Source organism: Balearica regulorum, chromosome 1 (assembly GCF_011004875.1).
Source record: "Balearica regulorum gibbericeps isolate bBalReg1 chromosome 1, bBalReg1.pri, whole genome shotgun sequence".
Lineage (NCBI taxonomy): Eukaryota > Metazoa > Chordata > Aves > Gruiformes > Gruidae > Balearica > Balearica regulorum.
This window is the reverse complement of record NC_046184.1, coordinates 42,231,650-42,254,913: the sequence shown is the minus strand read 5'-3', so window position 1 is coordinate 42,254,913 and position 23,264 is coordinate 42,231,650. Positions and strand designations below refer to the sequence as shown.

The following is a 23,264-nucleotide window of genomic DNA, read 5'->3' as shown; positions in this document are numbered from 1 at the left end:
AAATTCCACACAGCTTAGCTCAGGAAAACCACTAAAACTACGTCTCAGATGAAAGGTCTACTATCATCCTGGCATAAATATGGTCAGTAGGAACCGAGGGTTTTCTAGAGCTTTGGGAGACTGCAGAGCTCTTTTTCAACTTGGCCTTCTCTGCAAGGCGTACTCATGATCATTACAGTCCTAACTGCAACGGAGTTACTAAATGACAAGAAGGACAGTCATTCTCAGGGATAGGAATTGCTGTGTTAGATACGAATTTATTCCAGACTATCTCACAGCTCCAAGTAGGAAAACTTATGTTTTAATAATGGAATGTAAATGGAGTGTGTGTATATGTGGGTGTTTGTAAAAAGGCAGCAACTTAAAACTATGCAATATTAACACTTTAAAACTTGAAAGAACTTTATTGTAGTATCAAATTTTGTATTATTTCAGGCACTAAGGAAATTTTTTTTTCCTTACTGACATCTGAAATATAGCTCTGCAGTAAGCTTTTCAACCCTAATGCAACAACTAAATAATGATTTTATCTTCAGGAATGGTGAATACCAGCAACTTCCAGGTAAACCAATGGAAATAGCTGCTGCTCAGGAACTTTCATACTGCACAATTTTGCATGTAGGAGCCACCTATTTATGGGTTTAGGTATAGAATATTAGGCTTCTAGATTTGAGAATTAAACCCAGTTTTAAATAATAAAATGTGTATTTCAGAAAGTCTGTTCAGTATTTTAGTAATTTTAGAATAGAAAACTTACAGAAGAAATAGCTAGCACATGCCTAATTTTAATCTACAATGAAAGCCTATCTTATTTCAAGACTTATAATAATATGAGTTCTGAACATTCAGAAAATAGCAGAATTTGTGGGGTTATTCACTCATTTTACAATAATGGTGAAACATTTAATAATAGCAATAACAATAATAATAATGAGCTTTCCTACAGTCATATTGGCATTCACTAGCAAAGACTACAATACCATCAGGAAAAAAAATCAAGTTTGCCATACTGGTAAGAAAAAAGCTTTGGATTCTTGTATAGATTTCATCTGTCTTTTGGAGAAAGTGGAATTAAAGCATTTTAATGAAAGACTTCATGTCTTGGATATATAAAAGTAAAATCTGTTTTGATTAAATGGACTTTAGCAAATTTCAAGACAAAATAAAGAAAATTTATTATTAAAACTTTACAACACTTACAAACCAGGAAATACGCTATGTGTAATTAATGGTACACGTTAACCCAAGGAATAAAAATATTAAAGTAAGCACAAGGTTTAGAGGGAGTTAGGAACAAAATACTTAATAATAAATCTAAAGCTTCACATTTTGAATGAGGAACAATAAATGCATTAGCTTACAAATACCAAGTTGTACTAACTTCACAAACATCAAGACTTCTAAAGAACTTCTATAAAATCTTCTTGCTTATACATTTTATTCAGAACATTGTATGACTCTAGGAAACAGGACTGAGTATATAATATGATGATAGCTCTCTCTCGGTATCTAAATTAAGCAATTGTGATTCCAAATACTGGCTTAGTATGAATTGTAATAGTTGTTTAATTGACACATACTTTTCTCCTTGAATTCCAGGAACAGAGTATGTCACAGTTTGGGGAAATTTTGTATTTAAAAATAAGGCTCCAAACCTTACCAGATACTATCTTTAGCTTAATATTTTCCCAATATGGGTTTTACCCACATATAATTTCACTTTTTTTTTGCATGTTAGCTTTCTTTAAGGAGCATAACATAATAGCAACAAAATTATTGTCAAAGAAAGTTGTCTTTAAAGTCATGTTAGTATGACTTTTTTGCTTAATTTACTAGCAAGTACCTTCAGAAGATAGTATATCTTTCAAATCCAGTTAGGTGGACATATGCATGTTTGTAAAGCGTTTTTTGATGAAATAAACAGCTACAAAAGCAAGAATCATCAGCAATGGTCTCAAAACTACAAGAGCGATACAAGCCTCATCACATACAATTCTGAACTCCCAAGGGGGGTGCCATCTTGAATAATCTATAAATAAGCATATAAATATAAGATTTATTGGGAGTACACACAGTTAAAGTAACTGAGGAATATAAGTAGCAATGTAAAATTGTAATACATACAGATAATTTTATCACGTTCTGGATTTCCTGGAAAAAGAAGAAAAAACCAAAAAAACCCATTTTTACCAGCCAGCCATGATTTCTCTCTCCTTAAATCTTTACTACCTAGCTAAAACAAACTCATCAGATTTACAATCAATGGAATTTAAAAAACTCTGAGAATTCCCATTGATAAACCTTACAAATAAAACAAAAGCTAAAATGTTTTGATAAAAACTCACCCAATACTTCATAATACTAATGTCTCCATAAGGCTATTACTGTTTGTAACAGTGACATGGATGGGGGAGAGAGACATATTATACAGCTGCTTCTTTTCAGTTTGAACCCTCTCTCCTTTGTCTTTCTCAAAATAATAAACTGTTTAATATTCAGAATATACATACGGGCTCGTAAACACAATTCTATGGATAAGAATGGGAGACAGACTGTTTCCTAAGTGGGGCCTAATCCTGGGATCAACTATAACCTGGTAAACCTCGTATTCCTTCTGTTTTTCAGAGGTGTCTGCTACCTAAAAATTAAGACCTACAGGGTTGCTGAATGTTTTTAAACCTATACTAACATATATATTGAGCAAATACACTAACTCTTCAACAGAAACCACAAGCCTTACTCCCAGTTTATTAAATGAAACTTAAAAGTATATGCCCTAACTTCAGCCAGAGGAAACTTCCAGCTTGTGACTTCCTAGCAGGTGGATGTTGTCAGGTCTAGAGCTTTCTGAAGAGAGATGGCCTACTGTCTCCTGATGTTTCACTCCATCAAAACATGAGGCATACTTAGCAATTAATGACTCTAATTAATTTTCTTGACAAAATAGTTAAAAGAATTACCTTGTTTAAGGAATGAATCCTATTCACCACGGGGAAAATACTTTATAGCTAGAGAATTAAGTCAGTATGCAGTCCCCTTTCCCAGGTGAGAAAGACAACATGCCTCTGTGAATAATTTCTTTTCTAACTCTAGAATGAATTCCCAGTTACTGTGACTGCTTACAGAGCGTATAAGCATCAGCTATACTGATGCTTGAATATAATTTTGCCGAGAACAGTCACAATAGACTCAGTAACTGCAATTTAAATATTTTAGTCTAAATACAACTGATTAGTAGCTCTGCATTTCTGAAGGCCTATGAGACTACTCAAGAGTTGCTGCTAAATGCTACTTTGAGAAGTATGTAGCTAGATGCTGATTTCTTTGGTATGATTAGTGAAGTCAGCAGAGTATCAGAGTGCAATAGAAATAATAATACATTTAACTACAACAATGAATTATACCACTCTATAATCATACGAAGACTTCATAATGATCACTGAGGCCCAGACGCAGTAAAACATGATCTTTTGTTTCCTGAATGTAAATTGCCTTAAGAACAGTTTTAAATTATATGTGAATAGGACCTGAGAGAGCACAATCAAGGAGTAAAATAAAGCTTGCAACATTCTTTATCAAGTAGGTGGTTGTATTATTTCCTTTCACATACTGCATTTTACATTTCCTTTTACTTACTACACAGTTTATTTTCACAGTTGTCCCCTTTTGCACAATTACTGCACCATTTTCCTTCTACATATGGTTTTCTTGGAAAATTACCACTACAAAGGAAAAAGAAAAGTTTCATACATAATTTTAAATGATTTGTTAAATATCTTAAATCATTTGTTGAAGTAAATACACTGAAAGTACACTAAATTGCTGACAATTTATTTAAAACATCAGAATAATTTTCCTTCTTTTAATTTTCATTGTTCTGTCCCTGTGAAAGAAAAGAATCTAAAAAAGCTATTATTTTTCTTACAGGAAAATACTCGGGCTTTTTATTCAAATTTTACATTGGTATATGAACTTCTAAAATACAATGTTTTGGATGGAGCTTGGCTTTAACTGAGGAAAAATGAGCATTTTAGAGTGGAAAATTTTAAAGCTGACATGCTCCCAAATAGCTTAAAAAAACCTGTTTAGCAAAAACAGAAATCTTGTGAGCTACCTACTGTTCAGTTAAAACCTTGAGAAACAAGACCTTCATTCCACAAAACGCAAACATGTAAGACTAAGTACGCAGTCTTAGTAAAGACAGTGGGATGCTTACATGCTCAAGTGCCTCACCCAAGCACAGCTGAACTGCTTAAGTATAAAGATTAACCTGCAGTACTTACCACTGCACATTCTCAGAAAGGCTCCTTATACAGATAACCTCTGAAAACGATAATGCAGATACCATCATCCTGGCTGCCCATACCGTACTACTACGTAATGGCAAACCCAGTGTCCGGTCTATGCTTCATCCATTCAAAAAGATGAAGCAATGCTATGTTTCACAGCTAATCCTGGGAACACGGGCAGATTTAGCCCCCTCAAAGAACTGTGGGCTATTATAGTTAGGTTTGTCAGTCTACTCCTCTCCATAGTGGACACTCCTCAGAGATAATTTGCACCAAGATCAGCGATATTTTTTCAGGATTCTAAGTCTGTATTTACACTATCATCTCTATTTAAAACAAACAAGAGCTACCCACCAGACATACAGATGCAAGAGTTGGTATAATGCTGTTGTACAAGATGGAGGGAGAAGAACATTTCAAAAGATTACCTGTGACTTACTTGCTACTATTCTTCTTTGAAACATATTTTATATACATTCACCCACAGGTATACTGTTGGCCAGAGTTTTATCCCAGCAGCATCTACAGCGGCATGTTGCAACCATATGCCCTAACATGCAGTCCAGGCAATAATGAAATAGATGGGGGATCTTCTGATCCCAAGAATTGAATATATGTTTTGAACTTGTCAGAAAAGACCAGGAGAGAGAGTTGTTTTTATATATATATGTATACATAAATATCTCAAAAAATAAAAGTTACACGTTAAGTAATATATCTTTCGGGTGACTGTCCATATATACATTCACAGCATGGGTGATTCCAAACAGTAGCCCACACAGTTACCTTAAAAAGGGTCTCCGAATCCAGAATAAGAAAGACTGAAGGACAAAGCATTGCTTCTGGAAGATCTGGCAAGAACATAATGCCTTATAAAGGTATGAAAGCAGACCCAACTTGGGTGACTGTGCATGTTTCAGTTGCAGGACTGCAACACAAAGAAGCCGCACGTTGCCTCAGCTGCAATTCAGCAAGTCTTTCCTGGTATCAAAGGTTTCCACTGTGATAATTACACTATTACTTCACATAGTTCATAATCCACTGTGAAATCCTCTTTGAGAAGACTGATGTAACTCTCAGCCACAGATCCAGAGACATAAAAGGCCTTGCCTTTTTCTCTGAGGCACCTTATCTTATTACAAATAAGAACATCTATGTATCTATTGACAGATTGATTAACACCTAAGTTGTAGAGTGATGCCTCACTGAGAAGGTGTAAAGAATGGGAAAAAAGGGCACAAATTAACTTCTGGAGGGAGAAAAAAAAAAAGTCACTCTTAAAAGGAACTTCAGGTGACTTATGAAGACTATGTGACTTAAATGGAATAAAATATATGGGAGACTAACATATGGGCTTTAATTTCACTAGTCTTGATGGTTTAGGCCATAGAAGCTAAAAGGCTCCATAAAAAGTGACATTATTGTGGTTTATGTTTTACTTTTGAAGAGTAATAATTTAATTCAATTAATCATTACTCCTTTTCATTTGCTTCTGACAGCTAGGGAGTACTGAGCTGACATTTTCCATGGTTTTATAGGTTACTGCCTTTTCCCCCCATGTATCACTTCGTATTTACCTACAGTGATTTTCATTTATCACTTTATTCACCAGCCACTGAGGTCCTCTAATATTGTAACTCCCGCAGCTTCTTCAGGAGAAATTGAGTCCTAAAAATTGCAGATACAGCCACCTATCAGGGACTGGACGTCACCTATATTTCTGAAGAGGTGGTGAAGACCTGGAAGGTCATATTCCTGCAAAGGTATGATAAACAAAAAGGTAATGAGGTGTTTTCTGTATTCCCAAAGGCACAAAAGTATCACAGATGATTATCTTTTTTTCTTACAACGGAACTGAGAGGCATTGAGTGAAGTTGGTACAAGGAGGTAGTTTTTCCACATCTGTGAAAGTCATGGCATATCTCTTGTTCTGAGGATGCCATGATCTGCCCAACAGGAAAAAAGGGATATCCTGTCCCTGCCAATACCCAGGACCTCTTTTGATGTGAAAAGGTGAAGTGACAGCATTTGGACTGACAGCGCTTAAGACTCACAAAATACAGGTACTACCTGTACGACAGACTTATAGGGATATGAAAGAATTCATCTTGCTGTTTAAAGATATCTTATTCAACAGTGTTGGGATAACCTCAACCACTACAAATCTTAATCTGTAACTGCAAATAAAGCTGTTCTAATTCTGTAAGATCTGAATATGTCACCATCAGAAATATGTCACTCACAACAGAAAGCAGTTATAAAAAGTCCTTTGCTCTAAAATAAGTGGAAACTTAACTGCTCCAAAACCAGCAGAGGTTTCCCCTTCTGCTAAAGTAGACTGAAGATAAAGGTCCCTAAAGAGCTTCCATTTTACACAGAAGCACAAATAAAAGCAACAGTCTGAACAGAACTGAATAAATCCTCTTGATATCTACAGTCCATCTATCTGTGATGGTATTTGGTATTTCTAACCACCTTGTAATACAGTCATCCTCATAATTCTGACATACAATTTCAAAATGTGCGAGAGAAAATTGAGCATGAAGATGGACACTTTCAGCTGGGATATCTGATTTGCACGCATTAAACTACTTTTCCTAGAAGTCAATGTATGATTAATCACTGTCTCCTCCTGTGAAAAACAAATGAAACAAACAAACTTTAAACACAAAACCAAAAATATTAGAAAAGGGTTTGGAATAGGAAGCAGAGCTGCCACATTACTAGTTTCTAAGAAAACATTGTTAAGTGTCTCAACAGAGACTTCCTCCATAGCACTGAGGGGAAACTATGTGATTTCAAAAATGACTTGAGCGTCATAAATATGCGGATATTGGTAAGTTTTGGAACAAGCCACAGCTTTCAAATGGAGGTATGGATGGTATGTCTCCATGGGGCTGGTGAGCGCAAACTCTACCTGGTACGTAAAAAACAATGCCAGCACCCAACCTGAGACACCAGTGATTCACTGGATCCACTGATCCAGTTCAGACTGATAGCTTGCCTTCACCCAGCAGTGAAGACTCCAGAAACTGTCAGATGACAGCAGTTTTCTGACATCTAAGGGTCCAAACCTGATGAAGGCGTCATGAAGGTCAAGTCAGAAAAGGCTGTTCCAGAGTATCCAGAGTGTGGTGATGATCGGTGGCAAGGTTAAGGTTTACCTATTTTTCCAGACGGTTTAGGAAGGGAAAAGGCTGTTAGAAGATGGTGTATCTGCTCTAACACCACTTGTTTCTGTGGTGACATAGAGATCAGCATTCTTGGCATCAAGCAGTTGACAGAAGAACAATAGCATGTTAGACCTCATCTTAGACAGCTATTCAGCTTAGCCATCAGTTCTCCAGGATGTGCAGAACAGCACAGCAAACCAACGGGGCATGTTGTTTCAGATTAGAAAAGCCTCAAGTGACCAGGCTTTACAGACCACTGTTGATGTCAATTAGTCATTATTCTGCACTGGCAACTGGAAACATTTTAGTTCAGATTTTAAAAAGAAAACAACAACGAAGTTCCATACCCCAGCAAGTTTAAAAATAACATTCAAGTACAAGTCCAGTTTTGTGCTACAGGAAAAGAGATGGGCAGGGCTCAATGAATTTTTTAGTTCAGGCTAATTGAACTCCACAATAGTGGCCCAGGTTTGCTGGAAAAAATGAAATAACAGTAGTCATGCAAGCTCATAAGCTATGTATATTTTAAAAATGACAGAGGTTGCATATGCACACGCTTGGTTATCAACTGTGCATTATTATGAGGCAAAATATATTATTTTAAATCTATCTGCCTCTGTGTTCTCAAACTCCTGCTTTAGGAACAGCACCAGCTGAGACCTGTTTTTTTCAGAGTTATCAATTTAAATGTAAAATCAGATGTTGCATTAGCTTTTTCTTGCATTGATAATTTACTGTTTTCTAATGCTTAAATAACATTTGGCATAACCACAGCTATTAAATAAGCAAGAAATGATAATGTAATTTTATTTTACTCAGTTACACAGAAAGGAAAAGCAACTGATCTAACAACTGTGCTATTATTTCTATCATTTTGAAGGGGAAAAAAATACAGTGTAAAAAGCTTAAGTGCAATTAAAAAAAAGTATATAACTGCAAGAGGTAATGCCAGCTCTGACAGCAGTTGCCTGCAGCAACTTCCTCATTTCTTCTCATTTCATATGAAAAAAAATCAATGAAGTGGAGCATGAGCTAAGTTTGTTTGCTTAAGACTGGCACAGAATGAGATTTATCAGTAAAGTCAACAGATTAAAAAACTAGGCAACTACACATTCTAATGCTTGCGGCTCTCTTGGTAACTGAATTATACTGCCACTGTCCTCTCCAATTGCATTTACAAGACTATCAATAAATAAAGAACCCAATTTACCTTCAGCTAAATGTCAATACAACTGCTTTCATTTTTTAAAAAATTTAAACCAGCAACTTACCTTGGTGAATAGTTGCAAATAAAATTTGCTGCATTTCGTATTCCTGCAATTTCCTTACATAGAGTAACAGCACAGCCTATTTTATATGAATAGTCCCAAACAACCTAAAAGAAAAAGGTTTTAAAATAAATTAAAAATTACACTCAACAGTAACCTAGTCCAGTATCTAGCAAATTTCCGTTACTTTCAGAGATCCTACATACTACTTTCATTTTGCAACATCTGATATTTTTACACATTTAAAAAAAAACTGCTGGTAAGCCAACTTTTTTGGATGAACTTATATTCACCTCTCAAGATGAGGTGAGCTATGCTGCAAGTTTCCAGTATCTTCTACGCAACAATTTCAGTGTGAGTCACTGACTTAATGATCCAGGGGTAGATTCCATGGAACAAAAGGGAAATCAGTGGCAACTACCCAACAGCTCCTTTAACTAATTTCAACATTCATAACTCAGGTCTGCAAGAAGGACTTCTCCTGTGTGCTAGAAGTGGCCTGGCTGATTACTACTGTAAACTTCAGTCTGAAGATTCAGACCTGCACATTTTTAGACTAACAAGTGTTATCTGTCATACTTAAGAGAAAATGGTTTACTATGACATTTTGGGCATCTGCCTTTTCTTGGGCGACCTTCTGCATATGACTAACCAAACTGTACTGAATTCAGGTAAAAATGTTTAACTATATACCTAGAACATACCTAGATCTGGGTGATCATACATTCCACTTCCGGAAAACTTAAAAGACATAGTGGACTTCCAGTATCTCCCCAGTACAAAGAGTACAGGCCTCAGACTGACAAACTAATTTGAACATCCCTAGAAGTTCCATCTCTTAGGTGGTAACTGCAAGAAGCTATTATGTTAAACAGACATAACCTTTCTTTGAAAAGGATCTTAATGTGGTGTTACCTGAATCCTGGATTAAGCACTAAGCATTTCAGGGGCCTTTATGTAACAGCTTTTTTTTTTTTTTTTTTTTAATTTGAGATTTCCACCATTTTGAGATTTCTGTGTCATGGTTCTCTTAGCAGGTCTACACAGCCTATCCATTTATGATTTGTAAATTTTATCCATTTTCAATTTTGTGTTTGAGCCTTCAAAACCATGATGGCTCCTGGATCATGCAGGGTCTTTGCTTATCAATTCTGGTAACATATATACTTTTACATGTTCATTGGTGTTTAACCCATGTACTCTGCTTGTTTTTTCCAGTGATAAGTTTCCTTTGTAATTCTGCCTGGACTACATGAACGTTTTGATATGACTTAACTATGTGTAACAAGAAAGGAGCAAGGAATATTCATCAGGGGAAAGAAAGCTTAGAAGTGAACATCGCTCCAAGAGAAATGTGCAAAACCACACAGAATTCTATGTAGACAAGGTTGAATAGTAAATTTTAAAATGCTAGGAACTATCTTGCTATGTAACTTTTTATAATTTATTGTGCCAGAGAAAAAATGAAAAATACTTTCCTAAGATACCTTCTAGTTCTAGTTTTCTAACATTTACTGCCCAATAAACAGCAAAACTTAAATCCTCCAGCCTTGCTTTTGAGTTTGTTACAGGCAGAACCAGGAGCAGGAAACAAGAATTAACACTTTAGGGGAAATAAGTGAGAAAAGACATAAAAAGAGGTGCAAAAAGACCCAAACAGAAAATGCTCTCTAAATTATTCTGGTGACTTCAAGTATTTTCATTTCAGAATCCAAAGTCTACTCAAAAAAACCCTCGCAGCTACTGTTGTGTCTGGTAACAGTTTCACTGTAAGTATATGTCACAGTATTTGCATCTGTAATTTGCACAGAGAGTAGTCTAAGCATCTCTGAATACTGAGAAGAGAAACTAGAGTTGCTTTTACTAGACAAGAACTACTTGACATTAAAATTATCACCTGGTTTAGATCAGTGAAATACTGTATTTGCTCATAGACAAAACTAATTCTACTGCAAAGCTTTTTAAACATGGGAATGAAAAAAAATCCATTTAAAATATTAAGTGTTCAAATAAAAGCTTTACTTTCTCAGAATTGTTTGTCAGAATTACCATGGAGAAATCAGAAATACATCATAAATTGCCTCTTTTGTTGTTGATGCTTTTCCCCTTCCTTTTTTACAAGATATGTAGAGAATACAATTTACTTTGATTGGATTTTCTCCTGTTAACAGCTCTACTGAGGAGTACCCAGCCATTCTGCAATTACTGTGATTATTTTGAAGAGCATCTCCAAACTTACTGTTTTTACAGAATTCAAAACTGTGTGGCTTCGCAGCTAGAGAATTTGAAATTATTACTATTTTATAAAGTTCACATAGTACTGATACAATAAAATGAGGAGTGAGGCTTTCAGTGAGGCCAATATTGTGAACAAGAAGAATGGATTATTATACAAGACAAAGAGGTGGACCAGTGTGGGGCTAACCAGCAGTACAGCTACTGCTTGAAATTACAAAAGACAGTAAGCTGCCAGTGACTACAAACCAGATATACAACTCTGTATTATTTACGGCCCCTACTGATTCATCTGGCAGGCACTACACAGGACATTTTACCGCACATAACTCTTACCTGAATGTAATGACTGCAAACCTTAGTACATTTCTGCGTTGCGATAGTATAGAATCTGACCTCATTGTACCATGATTTAATGGCATCAGCAACAGAGAATGCTTGATGACTTCCAGCCCAAATATTCTCTCCAATAGATGTGAAATTAGGATGGCACTGATGTTTCTTACTTAAGTGTACATTATGTTTAAAAATGCATTTATTTGCCCATGCCCTTGCAGTCCTTGCCAAAGCTGAATCCCAGGTCTGCAAAACATGAAAGGTGAAATAGTTGTGCAATGTTAAATTACAACCAGATCTCAAACAATCAGATAAAACCAGTCAGGCAATAAAGTACAGATAAATATCATATGATGGAGTTTCATAAAGAAATACTTTCTCTTATTTACGCAAGTACCCGTGTTTTATTTTCATTGACTTTTCCTGTGGCAGCACAGAAATATGAACTGATTTCATTAGACGAGATTTTTCCCCCGTCACTGTTGAAAATTAACTTTGTAAGAACACTTGCTAGCAACTGAAAAGATGTTTGAAATGCACTTTTATCTTCAGGTAATAAATTACTGTCACATTAACTAAACATGACTTTTTTTTTTTTAACAGATTATTAAGGATTTCTATTTGGTACCTAAAAAGTAAAAATGCACAGCTACTGTAGATTCAGATGTATAAATATTTCAAGTATTTTTAAGAGAGCGTCCAGAAACAAATATTTACTCTTCCTATGGTGAAGATTTAAATACATATTGAAGCATTTTACAAAGCCAGCTTCACAAGGTAAATATGCTGACATCTGGCCAATAACTTACTTCTTTGCAGTCTGCCACCATTAACAAAACTTCTGATTCCTAAACATAAATCATCTTTGGTATTTATCTTCCAGTCATGATTGGTTTTCAGCAAGTTTCTTCTACCATTGAAGTATCAAGTTTTATGTCTTATGTAAAAGATCCAGTGTTTTATTGCCTACGTTTCTTGGTGTTTGTACATTTCAGTTCACTCTTAGTCTCTATGTGGATCTTACAATAACTCCACTGGCTGCCAAGAACGTTTTTTTCCCTGAAGCTTTTAGTTTTTTCTAACTGTATTTCTCCATGCATGCCTTTGTTCATAATTTTTCCTGGTTTTCTTATTCCTGAATACTAAAACTGGGTGTGGTGTCTTGCACAAGCTTTTTCACTTCCAAGGTTATACCCTCTTATCTGCCATTCTGGCTTCAAACCCACCCAAACAAATGGCATTCTTTGCCAACAGTATCTGTGTATGTGCATGTTCCCAAGCCTTCCTGGGGATACACATCCTTTAGCTGCTCATTGCTCACAACATTTTCCTGTTGTGGCACAAAGTGCACTAAACATCAAACATCCACTTCTTCTTCATCTTCTTCAGTTTTGTTTAACCCTTTCCAGCAAAAATTTTCAGGCGCAATTTGTGTTGGTTATGACAGGCACAGGCTCTTCCTTGCCATCAGAAATCCCTTTCAGCCCCAGAACTGCAGTTCATATCCTTGCTTTTGATGGAGAGTCTAACTCATCTGGATCAGTCCTGCTGCTAGACCATTGCTTCTTCTTCCTAAGGAAAAATTCCTTGGGTGAAACGGGAACATCTTCAGCTGGCCTGTTTTGCATCCTTGTCCTGCACACCTCATGTTTCTAGACTCACCTGGCTACAACTGATTCAACTCATGGCAGTATTTCCTATCAAATAAACGTGATGATATTTGAACTCAAACCTGTGATGCCATCCCGGTCACCTCACCCAGGGACTACCAAGAGACCCCTGGCCCACTGTCCCATCCCCCGGCAGGGCTCTGGAGCCACCCATGCACCCACAGGCCTGTCCCTACCATGTACCGCATGTTGCTGGCAGCTGGCCGGACTGTGGTGCGGAGCTCGTTGTGGACGTGCACACAGTCCTCGATGAAGGTCTTATCCATGATGCTCGGTAAGGCGGGCACCTGCCTGGCCACAGCCCTTAGCACCAGCCACAAGGCCACCACTGCCACCCACCGCCTCATGACCCCAGCAGCCGCGGCCTCACCTCAGGGACACCCCCTCGTCGCTCCCCCCCCCCGGCCTCTTCCAGAACCTTCTTCGCCAGGGAACGGCCCGCCGAGCCCTGGAACGGCGTGGCGCGGGCAGCCCGCCGGGGGGCGCTGTGTCGCCGGGCGGGGAGCGGCGGGCGCCTGTCCTTCGCGCTGGGCGGCGGCTCGTTGGCAGGAAGGCGGCGGCCATGGTGCTGTCGGCGCTGCAGCAGGTGGTGGTTTCGGTGGTGTTGGTGCTCTGCGTCTTCGTCGTCATGCCTAGGATGTTCGGGGGAGGAGGCGGGCGGGCCGGCCGGTCTCCGCGGGGCGGCAAGGCCGGCCCCGGCCATTACGATCCCCGTCAGCACCGCAGAGGTAGGAGCCGTGGCGGTGCCTGGGGCCGCGCCGCGGTTGGCGTTCCGTGCGGGAGCTGCTCGGAGCCGGCCCCTGTCTCGGGCGGGCTTGAGGCGGGGGGGGGGGCCGGGATCGGAGAGGGCTGTGCTTCGGCTCTCCGTCTGGCGGGAGGCTCTGGGTGGTACACGGCCTGGGAAGGGGGAGGCCTTGTCAAGCGGCTCCGAGCTGGCCTGTGGGCTCCTCGCTCCTCGCCTTAACTTTCCGCTCCCCCTTTCATCTTCTGCTTTCCTAGTTCATTACCGTTTTGATTTTTGTCTGTCTTAAGAAAATTACTTTTAAACGCAGGTAGCACGCTGTAACTGGAAGCGTGTCTTATCGGGGCGATTTAACGAATACTGTGTGCAGGGGCACAGTTAGTTACTAACGGATGAGTAGCTGTGAGGTGTCACAGAGAGGACAATACTCACTGCGCGTGTTAGAATTGCAATAAGGGAGCCAGGTGTTACTGTTAGTACACATCAGCACAGAACCGTATGAAGTTTGTCAGGTAGTGTATCGGAAGGAGTCCATGGTGCTGGTTTAGAGAAGATATCACTGAATGGGCCAGAGAGCTTACTGCTTGTTAAAGCTTGAGTGCTGTAAATGTATGTTAAGACGTGTCCGTGTACATCAGCTGAGGATTTAGTTCAAGGTCCAAAGGTCTGCTTTCATTTTGGAAAATAACAGCTTGCTTTCTTGAGGTAGTTCTGTGATTTATTGATGATGCTTTCTAAGGCATTGTAAAACAAGAGATAGACAGTTAGTTAGTTGCTGTAATCCTCCAAATTATGTGTCTGTGCTTTTCTCCGGGAGTACCTTTCACAGGCAGAAAAAGTGAGGCTTGAGCTGCTACCGTGTTCTTCCCAGCTGATGTCAAACTTACTGTGCTTCATAAGCTCTGGCCTGGCCTTTTTTGCTTGATTACTTTTAATTTATATGGTAGCTGTCATTTCCTGTAGATCAAATTATTTTAAAACCAAACCTTAAAAAAAGCAATACTTCACATGCCTGTTCTACTGATGTATTGGCCCAGCACTGCGCGAAATAAATTTAAGGCAGATCTGCCGTTCTTACCTGAGTTCTTTTCTCCTGTTTGGCCTGTAACTCACTCTGCTGTTTCTTCTGTGGGATAAACTTGGTGCAGGACACTGGACTCTGTTAGCATCCAGCATCCCTCCTCTGTGTCGGGAAGGTGTTATTTCCCTTGACCGCGTTCTTACTTGTATGACTTCTGGAAATTTTTTCATCTCAGCTATTAGGTATTTTAGTAATTCTTCTCATTTACATTAAAACCAAATAGAACTGAAAGTAAAGAAAAAAGACTGCAAACTTAAAACTATTAATCAGTGGGAAACATTCTGAATGGAGGAAAGCTATATGTAAAATAAAACATGATTTCCATATTAGTTTAGTAAGTAAGCAGTTTTAGTAAGTCTAAATCTGCTTATGTTGGAAGGAGAATGTCTGCCTGAACTTGCATTAAATGGGTAAGGTAGCTTGAGTTCTGCCTGTTTCAGCTAGGGCATTTAATTTTTTGTGTAACTGTCAGGTTCTGAGTTCCAGTGAGCAAACATACAGATATAAGGTCTACTCCAGATGTGCATGTTGCAAACTGATCAATGACATGTAGAAGAACTTGCAGTAATGCCTGGCAGGACTCAAGTGCAGAGCTGATCCTAAACATTACTACAGTCAGAGTCATCCCTGGAAGTCTGAAAAACTTTTCTGGCTAACTCATTTTAGACAATTCTAAAACACTGTTCGAGATCTCTTATCACAAAGTACCAGCTTAGGTTAGCAGAATTAGATTCCTTTTTCTCTTGTATTTGGAAGAAGCTGTAGCCAAACAGTTGTCTGCTGGAACTTATGTTAATTTTTTTTTCTACCTGATTGTGATTACCTCTTGCACACTTGAGTTATGTTATTGTAAGTTCTTGAAATGCCACTGTTTCAGTATTAATTGGCAAGGATTGATTAGCATAATGGTCTTTTATTTGGGAGTTTTTATAGAACGTGTTAGCCATACTCAGTTCTGCTATATTAAATTACGATGAACTAAATGTTCAAAGGTATTTGAAAGTATAAGTCTAGGCAGTCAGTTGAGACATCAGTGTAAAACTTCACCACCCCCCAATCACCTGCTGTTTGTCTCTGCAAGCATCTGCATTCTTTAGCTGATAGCACTGTTTCTCATGTGCATGTCCCATGAACCCCAGATTTAACTACCAAATAACCTAATTCCTAAGTCGAGCAATGACACTGGTTGTTCTTTCATCTGCTCACTGTTCTGGCAGGCAAATTACATGCAAAAATACTTCAGACTTACAAGGTTGCATCTCTTTGCTATTGTGCAATCTTTTCCTGCCAAATATTTGATTTGCAATGGTACAGCACTTCTACGCCTGTGAGAATATCCACATAACACTGAATTTACTGTCAAAATCATGAAAGCAGAAACACAGCATGTCTGTTCCAACAAAACTTTTTTCTTTTGGTCTGGGACTAGATAATTCAGTTTCTACTGACCTCCTGCCTTTCTTACAGAGGAAGAATGCTAATTTGTAACTGTTCTCAGCATTATCAATAGTTTCTCTGAGTATGCTTTAATTTCAAGATGTAAGTTGTTTCTTGTTACACCTACCTTTCTGTGGTTTGCCATGAGTTTGCCAATGTTGCTGTGAAGGAAGAAGATTAAAACTTGTACCTTAAGGAAATGTAGAAATTTAGTTTGAGTCTTTGCTACCTGGATTTAACTTTGCATTCTATTCATGAAAGAGTGATTTTTTTTTTTTTTTAGTAACTTTATTTGGATACAAGGCTGACCATGCCATCTTAGAAGAGTAATGAACTAAGATGATCACACAAGAAAAGAACAATTCCATTCTAGTTGTGAAACTAATTGGACTCTTAATTTCCTTTCTAACTTTGTCGTCTTTGTCTCATTTTATTTTTTTAAGGTAGTCCTCAGACAGTTCATCACATTCACCTGAATCCAGGAAATTCTGACAGTAATACTTACCAGAGTATTCAGCAGATGAGAAATGCGATGGAAAAAGAGATAAAGAGTGAGAGAACAAGAGGAAATGGTAGAGAATTAGCATTCACCCTCATGCCATTGTATGCTCTTGGAGTGGGAGTGTTTGCAGCGTACAAATTTCTTAAGGTAAGCCATAAGAAAAACATTAAATTATTGAAATTAGAAGGAAATGTAACTGGTCTGATTTTTTTTTTTCCAATTCTGAGCCCATGTATATGTTTGTCCAAAAGCCATTTCTTTTTTTCAATGTGAGCTCCAAAGTTAGAATTATAGCATATCTGATTCTGACTTACCTTTTTTTTTTTTTTTAGACGATTAAAGAAGTGAGAATCTTACACTCTGCCTTCCTCCCTCCCTGCCTCCCCTTCCCCCCCCCGCAAGAATCTGAGAACCTAAACAGTGCTGTTACCTGAAGCTGTAACTTAAGCCTTATCAGTATTTCACTTCCTTTTCATTCTTGAGAGTGAGATTGAGTGTGGGAGGGAGATGGAGGACTCCTGCAGAGTAATAGTCTTAGATTAGCAATTAGATAGAATAGCCAGTAGTCTAGAGCTTTTATTTGAACTTCTCATTTGGTCATGCAGCTGCAACATAGACTTTCATCCATGAAATGTGATACCTTTTCTACCATCAGGTAATTAAGAAAGGAGAACACATGATCATTTGTGTTGGTTTTTGGTTTTTGTTTTTCTTTTTTTTTAATATCAGTCTTGATATGTATTATATATAGTAGGACATATTACAGCATTTGCAATTCTGAGAGTGCACCTGGTACATTGTTGCTTACCTTCAGGGAAAAAAATAAATTTAACCTGAACAGGACTGGAGACAGCATCTTCATTTCCATAGTCAGTTTCCTGTCATCTCCTACGTGAGAAATATACAACAGCATAGCAAAATGAGCATAGAGGCTAGCCAGTTTGGTTTTAAAAATAAATTTAATTAGGTTGTAAATAAGATTTAAAAATGATAAAAACAATACTTCAGGTGTTACAACTCTTGACACTTGGTGCTTGTGGGATTGAAGTGTAAATGTTTTTATAATAGCATCTTTATTACTTTAAGAAAGAAGTTTTACCTCCTAATTAATAGTAGCAGACTGGATCCAGTAACCTAGAAGGTTCCTTCTGTTCATTTTTGAAAACTGGAGTTGAAATAGCAACTGCTTTCTTTCACAGCTTTTGTCAGTCATGTTGACATTGCTTAAAATCAGAAGTGTTAGTTTAAGATGAGAAGAAGGCATGGAAGAAAAAAAGTTTCATTAAGGGAGCACATTTTTGTGGTTGCTATTTAATTTCAGTAAATTCTAAATGCATTTTTATTTTTAATATACAAATAGTGATGAAGTCTTTTAACATGTTTGTATTTATTAAAGATGAAGTCACATGAAGAAAGTCTCTCCAAAAAGGAAAAAAATACAGAAGACAAGGCAAAGGAAACAGGTACTATACCCATTCAGAATGCATGTGTTCACCAAAAATGCGCATTTCCTGCTGGAACAAGCTACATATTTTCATTGATGCAGTCTAGCTAAATGAGAACAATCTTTTAAGTTACTTACGTGCAGTTAGAAGCCTACAAAAAAGCACTGGTATTCTGTATATTTGAAACACTTGTTAGAGGTTTGTTGGAAAACTCCAGGTGGTAATATTCTTTAAAACAGCCATAGTAATACAGTATGGTTCTCTGCCATTTAATGTCTGATGTTTTTCTCACTTAAGACCTGTTTGATTTTCTTTGGTACAATAGGATGTTTAAATAGGATATAATACTCTTCAGAATTAATAGGGCATTTAAAAAGGATATAATGGTCTGCTTTAGAATTGAACTGTGTTGATAGTGGAACAGTATAGATAACCAGTTATAGAGACTGTTGAATTTCTGGGCTAGATTAGGGACCTGTTAAAAACATTAACTGTTCATAGAAGAGACAGAATAAATGATACCATATTTTTCTTCATCATACAGAGTACTGTTGACTCTCTGATTCAGTCTATTCTGCACGTGCCGAGGAATGGGCTTTCCTCTGGAGAAAAAGTTGTGGCACATCAAAGTTGAGCTGTTTTCATACTTTTTTTTTTTGCCCCTTGTATAGAAACATTCTAGTTAATTAAATAACTAGCAGCCTATTTTGGTGTCTCTGTACACCAGATCTGTAATCAGGTTCAAAAATGATTTACTACACTGCCTACTCCCCAGCCTTGTGTGTTGCATTCTTCTTTCTTCAAAGTTTAATAGTGTTTTAGGGGGAGTTATGCCTCTCAACTCTAGTGCGTTGTGTCACATAAATATATGTGAGGTGTGAGTGGGCAAATTCATGACAGCATATTAAGTATAAACACACTACTTACACCTCAGGAAGTCTTGGAACTGCATCGGTTTTTGAGCCTGGTAAGGTGAGTGCTGCATTCTCACTCAGTTTCTACCAAGGTGTCCCCTGTTTGGTCACTATTGGAGACAGGTTATTGGATGAGAAGGACTTCTGGTCACACATAGCAAGGCTTCCATTTTTACCCCCACCTCTCCCTTTTCATATTCTAGAATTTTATATAAAAAAAAAAACTTCCTATTTTTGAATTTGCCCAACCAAAAATATAAATTAATATCCTTTTGGTATTGTAAGTAGATTTCTTACAATGTTCTTTCTCTCCTGTCCACCCCCCTCTCTCCTCCTCCCTCTTTTTGCTTTTATTTTTTGTTAGAGCATCAGCTTTTAGAACTGGAGCAGCATCTAGCACAGACAGAGAAAATGTTGAATTCTTTATTGACTCAGTTGGATCCACTGTCAAACTGGTGAGTGTTTCTAAAACATCTCAGTTAGTGTTGTTTTCTGTAAATTGAATGTTTCCAAAATGTTAACAAACTGTTCTTAAACTGTTCCTTATATATAGGTAGGGAACAGCATTTAGGAACCTTCTTTAATTATTTATTGTTTCTGTAGCCTTTTGCAGGTAATCTCTTCTGCAATTTGCTATCTTTTCCACAGACACCTCCCATCTCTTGTTCACCAAACATAAATGCAAAAGCTCAGACTTACGATCACGTTACTGTGGCTTAGTCAACTTTAATATTGACCAATATTGACAAATACCGAAAAAATACTTAAGCTCAGTAGCATTTGAAGGCCCCTGTGGGAATTAGGTTTCTAGTAGAAGAAAGTTTCTTCCTTTTGGTATAATTAGAAGATAAAATTACTTATCAAGATATAACTGCTTATTTTTGTGTTTTGAAATGAGCCTGTTAAGTGATTGTGTGCATTTCAGGGAAATATAACTTCTCTGTTGTAGTGTAACAAGGGAATAAGTGAAGTAACCTTCTTGTAGTTTTAGAGATGTTATTTTCTTAAGAAGCTAGAGTCTTACCCATCTACTGGAAATAAAAATATCCATGCAGTCCATTTTGTGTAGACTGACATCCTTCATGAAGCCTAGTTTAAAACATGCAGAATTTCATGATTTGTTCTCTTAGTGTACTTCTGAACTTAAAATGTGCTGAAACTTAATAGTTTATTAAGCAGCAAATTCACTAACCAATTTGCCTAACAAATTTCTAGTAGTGATGGGGAGGAGAGAGAGTAAACAACATCTGAAATAAATGGGAAAAGCCTCTAAACTATGCAGTTCTGTATTAGGCATTGTTGCACTAAAAATAAAATTACTTTGGATAATTGTTTCTCTCAGTAGTCAGTACTCAAGCCTGGCCATTGGGGCTCCAATGTTAGAATTCAGTGACTAGATAGATCAGTAGGTGTTTGTGATGGGCTCCCCACTTCTCAAGAGACAGTTCTTAAAGAAAAGCTTGACCTAAACATGTTGCTAACTTCACTGTGGTATTTATCCACGGAAGGAAATATTGCAATCTTGTGCATTATGATTAAGCACTTACCTTCAAGGTAATCTTTCAGCTGTTGACATCCTTTTTTTTTTTCCCTAGTGTTAATGCTTTAGCTTGTGAGCAGAAAGATGAAATAATGACACAGCTCCAATCAATTAGACGACTGATGAAAGAAAGTGGATTGGATAAATCAGAAAACACGATGAAAGGTACTTAGATTTCCAGCGGGATAGATAACTAAGTAGTTTATATTTTAAAAGAATAAACAGATCTTACTATAATAATGTTCAGCTCCTACATCTTGGGTAATGTGGGTGGAATTAATTTTATTCTGGAGCAGTACCATTCTTCCTGTTTGAGGTGTATGTAATTTCAAATTTTTGATACATTAGGATTTTTTTTGAAGAATAAGTGCTAAAGGACATTGAACCGGGATAGACCACACAGTCACTTTCTGCTTTGTTAAAATGGGTTTATGAATTTGACTTCCTGACCAGTCTGTTAGTATTGGACTAACTAGTCTGAGGATTCCCAGATGGGGACTCTGAGGCTGTGGGTAGTGCTTGCATAGTATACTAAACAGTAAATTGTATATTAGTTTCAACTGGAGACTTCCAGGAGGTGTGTAATAGTCCAAGAGAAATCTTATATGTTAAGAATGGTTTGCTAGAAATTTGGGGAATTTTTGCATTAGTTGAGTCTTCATAAAAGAGAAATAAGAAATAAAAAATATTCAACTTCTAAACTGACCTTGAAATTTGGAGCCTTTCTAGTAATTTAAACTTTTATTTTGACTTTTTTTTTTGTGAACTATAAGATGTCAGCCACATTTGTAATGAGAAACTTGAAGATCTCATTCAGTCATTTGCTGAACATTCTCAAGAGAAAGAAATGGATGACAGAGAAGATGACAGTAATGAAGATTTTCTTGAGGATGTTGATAATGATGACAAAATAGAAGAGCATGAATTATATGATGAATGTGAAGTACATCATTTTGAGCCACATGTGGTCGAAGACCAAGAAATGATGAACGAAGATGTCATTGAATCAGAAGAGATGGGATTGAGGAGACGTAATAGATATGAATGAAATCTGCATATGTAAAACTTTCAAAAGCATATGAATTATTTTTTTTATAATGTTGTATGCACTTTAAACTGTTTTGAATGAAGTTTATGTGCACTGCTATATGCTTTAAAAAGAGGGGTGAAATACTGCCTGTGCTCATATCTGTGATGGTTCTGTAACTGACTTCAGTGGCAGGAGAATTTCACTTGGGATGTTTACATTTTTTTTCTATTTATTTTTCTCCTATAAAAATATTTCTGTACTCTGTATATAATGCACTGTAATTATATCTGATGCTTCACTAAAATATTAGAATATCTTATAATTAAGACTATAAAAAGTAGATGTTTCATAAATGTTTTGTAACTAGTAAGCATGGTGCCACTTGAACTGAGATTTTCTTGAGTTCATTAAAGAGCATGCACTGATGAGTTTAGTTCTTTGTGGAAAACTTCTCTATGGGGGGAATGAAAAGCAGTATGGGTTAAGTCTTAGAGGTGCATTCATAGTCCAGTTTCATAGAATCATAGAATGGTTTGGGTTGGAAGGGACCTTAAAGATCATCTAGTTCCAACCCCCCTGCTGTGGGAAGGGACACCCTCCACTAGACCACGTTGCCCAAAGCCCCATCCAACCTGGCCTTGAACACTTCCAGGGATGGGGCCTCCACAACCTCTCTGGGCAACCTGTTCCAGTGCCTCACCACTCTAACAGTAAAGAATTTCCTTCTAACATCTAATCTAAATCGACCCTCCTTCAGCTTAAACCCATTACCCCTTGTCCTGTCACTACACTCCCTCATAAACAGTTCCTCTCCATCTTTCCTGTAGGCCCCCTTCAGGTACTGGAAAGCTGCAATTAGATCTCCCCAGAGCCGCCTTTTCTCCAGGCTGAACAACCCCAACTCTCTCAGCCTGTCCTCATAGGAGAGGTGCTCCATCCCTCTGATCAGCTTCATGGCCCTCCTCTGGACTCACTCCAACAGCTCCGTGTCTCTCTTGTACTGGGGACCCCAGAGCTGGATGCAGTACTCCAGGTGGGGTCTCACAAGAGCAGAGTAGAGGACGTTCATTTTAAAATAATTTATGTCTGAGTTCGCTGTCTCCTCAGGAATGATGTATAGTTTTCTATGTCAGTAACCTTAATGCATTACACTGGAGCACTTGGTTACTTCCCTACCTGTCACTGGTTAAACTCAGCAGTTGCCTAATAATTGATCAATACCCATTAGTACTTTATGCACTATATTGCTGGTTTGTATTTATTTTAACACAATAGAATCTGGCCTTTCGATTAATTGTAATACACTTTTTCTTACATCGGTGTTACCAGATGTATTGCTATGTGTCATTCAAGAACTGTTCAAGAACTTTTCAATACGTTATGGCAATTTGATAGTGACTTTTTAGTTGAATATTAAGCATTTTTTCCTTTGCCAGAATAATTTTTGTCCATATCTTTATTTTCTATTAATTTGTAGATTTGTTTTTAGGGAGGAAATGTACTGTAGTTAAAGGGACCAAAACTATTACTGTCTCACTCACTGAAACGGAATGAATTGTTCATTCCTGTGTAGAAACATGGTACATCTTTGGTTCTAAAAAT

The 23,264-nt window shown here is 37.5% G+C and overlaps 2 protein-coding genes across 2 annotated transcripts; one reads left to right on the top strand and one right to left on the bottom strand.

Annotated features, from left to right (window-relative positions):
* Positions 1 to 1,411: 1,411 nt before the first annotated feature.
* LOC104639961 (GLIPR1-like protein 2) lies at positions 1,412 to 13,492 on the bottom strand. Its single transcript, XM_075747004.1, has 6 exons — positions 13,148 to 13,492; positions 11,302 to 11,547; positions 8,734 to 8,837; positions 3,637 to 3,722; positions 2,125 to 2,151; positions 1,412 to 2,029 (listed from the first exon to the last, which is right to left on the bottom strand). The coding sequence occupies exons 1-6, from the start codon at positions 13,316 to 13,318 to the stop codon at positions 1,875 to 1,877; spliced, it is 789 nt and encodes a 262-aa protein (XP_075603119.1). The 5' UTR covers positions 13,319 to 13,492; the 3' UTR covers positions 1,412 to 1,874.
* Positions 13,464 to 22,095, top strand: CCDC107 (coiled-coil domain containing 107). Its single transcript, XM_075746992.1, has 6 exons — positions 13,464 to 13,699; positions 16,675 to 16,880; positions 18,130 to 18,196; positions 19,457 to 19,547; positions 20,688 to 20,797; positions 21,406 to 22,095. Exons 1-6 carry the CDS (start codon positions 13,534 to 13,536, stop codon positions 21,678 to 21,680), a joined length of 915 nt encoding a protein of 304 aa, XP_075603107.1. The 5' UTR covers positions 13,464 to 13,533; the 3' UTR covers positions 21,681 to 22,095.
* The last annotated feature ends 1,169 nt before the right edge of the window (positions 22,096 to 23,264 follow it).

Excerpts from the sequence above, each read along its gene's own strand:
- CCDC107 (XM_075746992.1), top strand. The coding sequence starts at position 13,534 with ATGGTGCTGTCGGCGCTGCAGCAGGTGGTGGTTTCGGTGGTGTTGGTG. Across the intron at positions 13,700-16,674 it reads TCCCCGTCAGCACCGCAGAG|GTAGTCCTCAGACAGTTCAT; the intron begins GTAGGAGCCGTG and ends TATTTTTTTAAG. Across the intron at positions 18,197-19,456 it reads AGACAAGGCAAAGGAAACAG|AGCATCAGCTTTTAGAACTG; the intron begins GTACTATACCCA and ends ATTTTTTGTTAG.
- LOC104639961 (XM_075747004.1), bottom strand. The coding sequence starts at position 13,318 with ATGAGGCGGTGGGTGGCAGTGGTGGCCTTGTGGCTGGTGCTAAGGGCT. Across the intron at positions 3,723-8,733 it reads ATTTGCAACTATTCACCAAG|TGGTAATTTTCCAAGAAAAC; the intron begins GTAAGTTGCTGG and ends TTTCCTTTGTAG. Across the intron at positions 2,152-3,636 it reads CTGTGAAAATAAACTGTGTA|GAAATCCAGAACGTGATAAA; the intron begins GTAAGTAAAAGG and ends TTCTTTTTCCAG.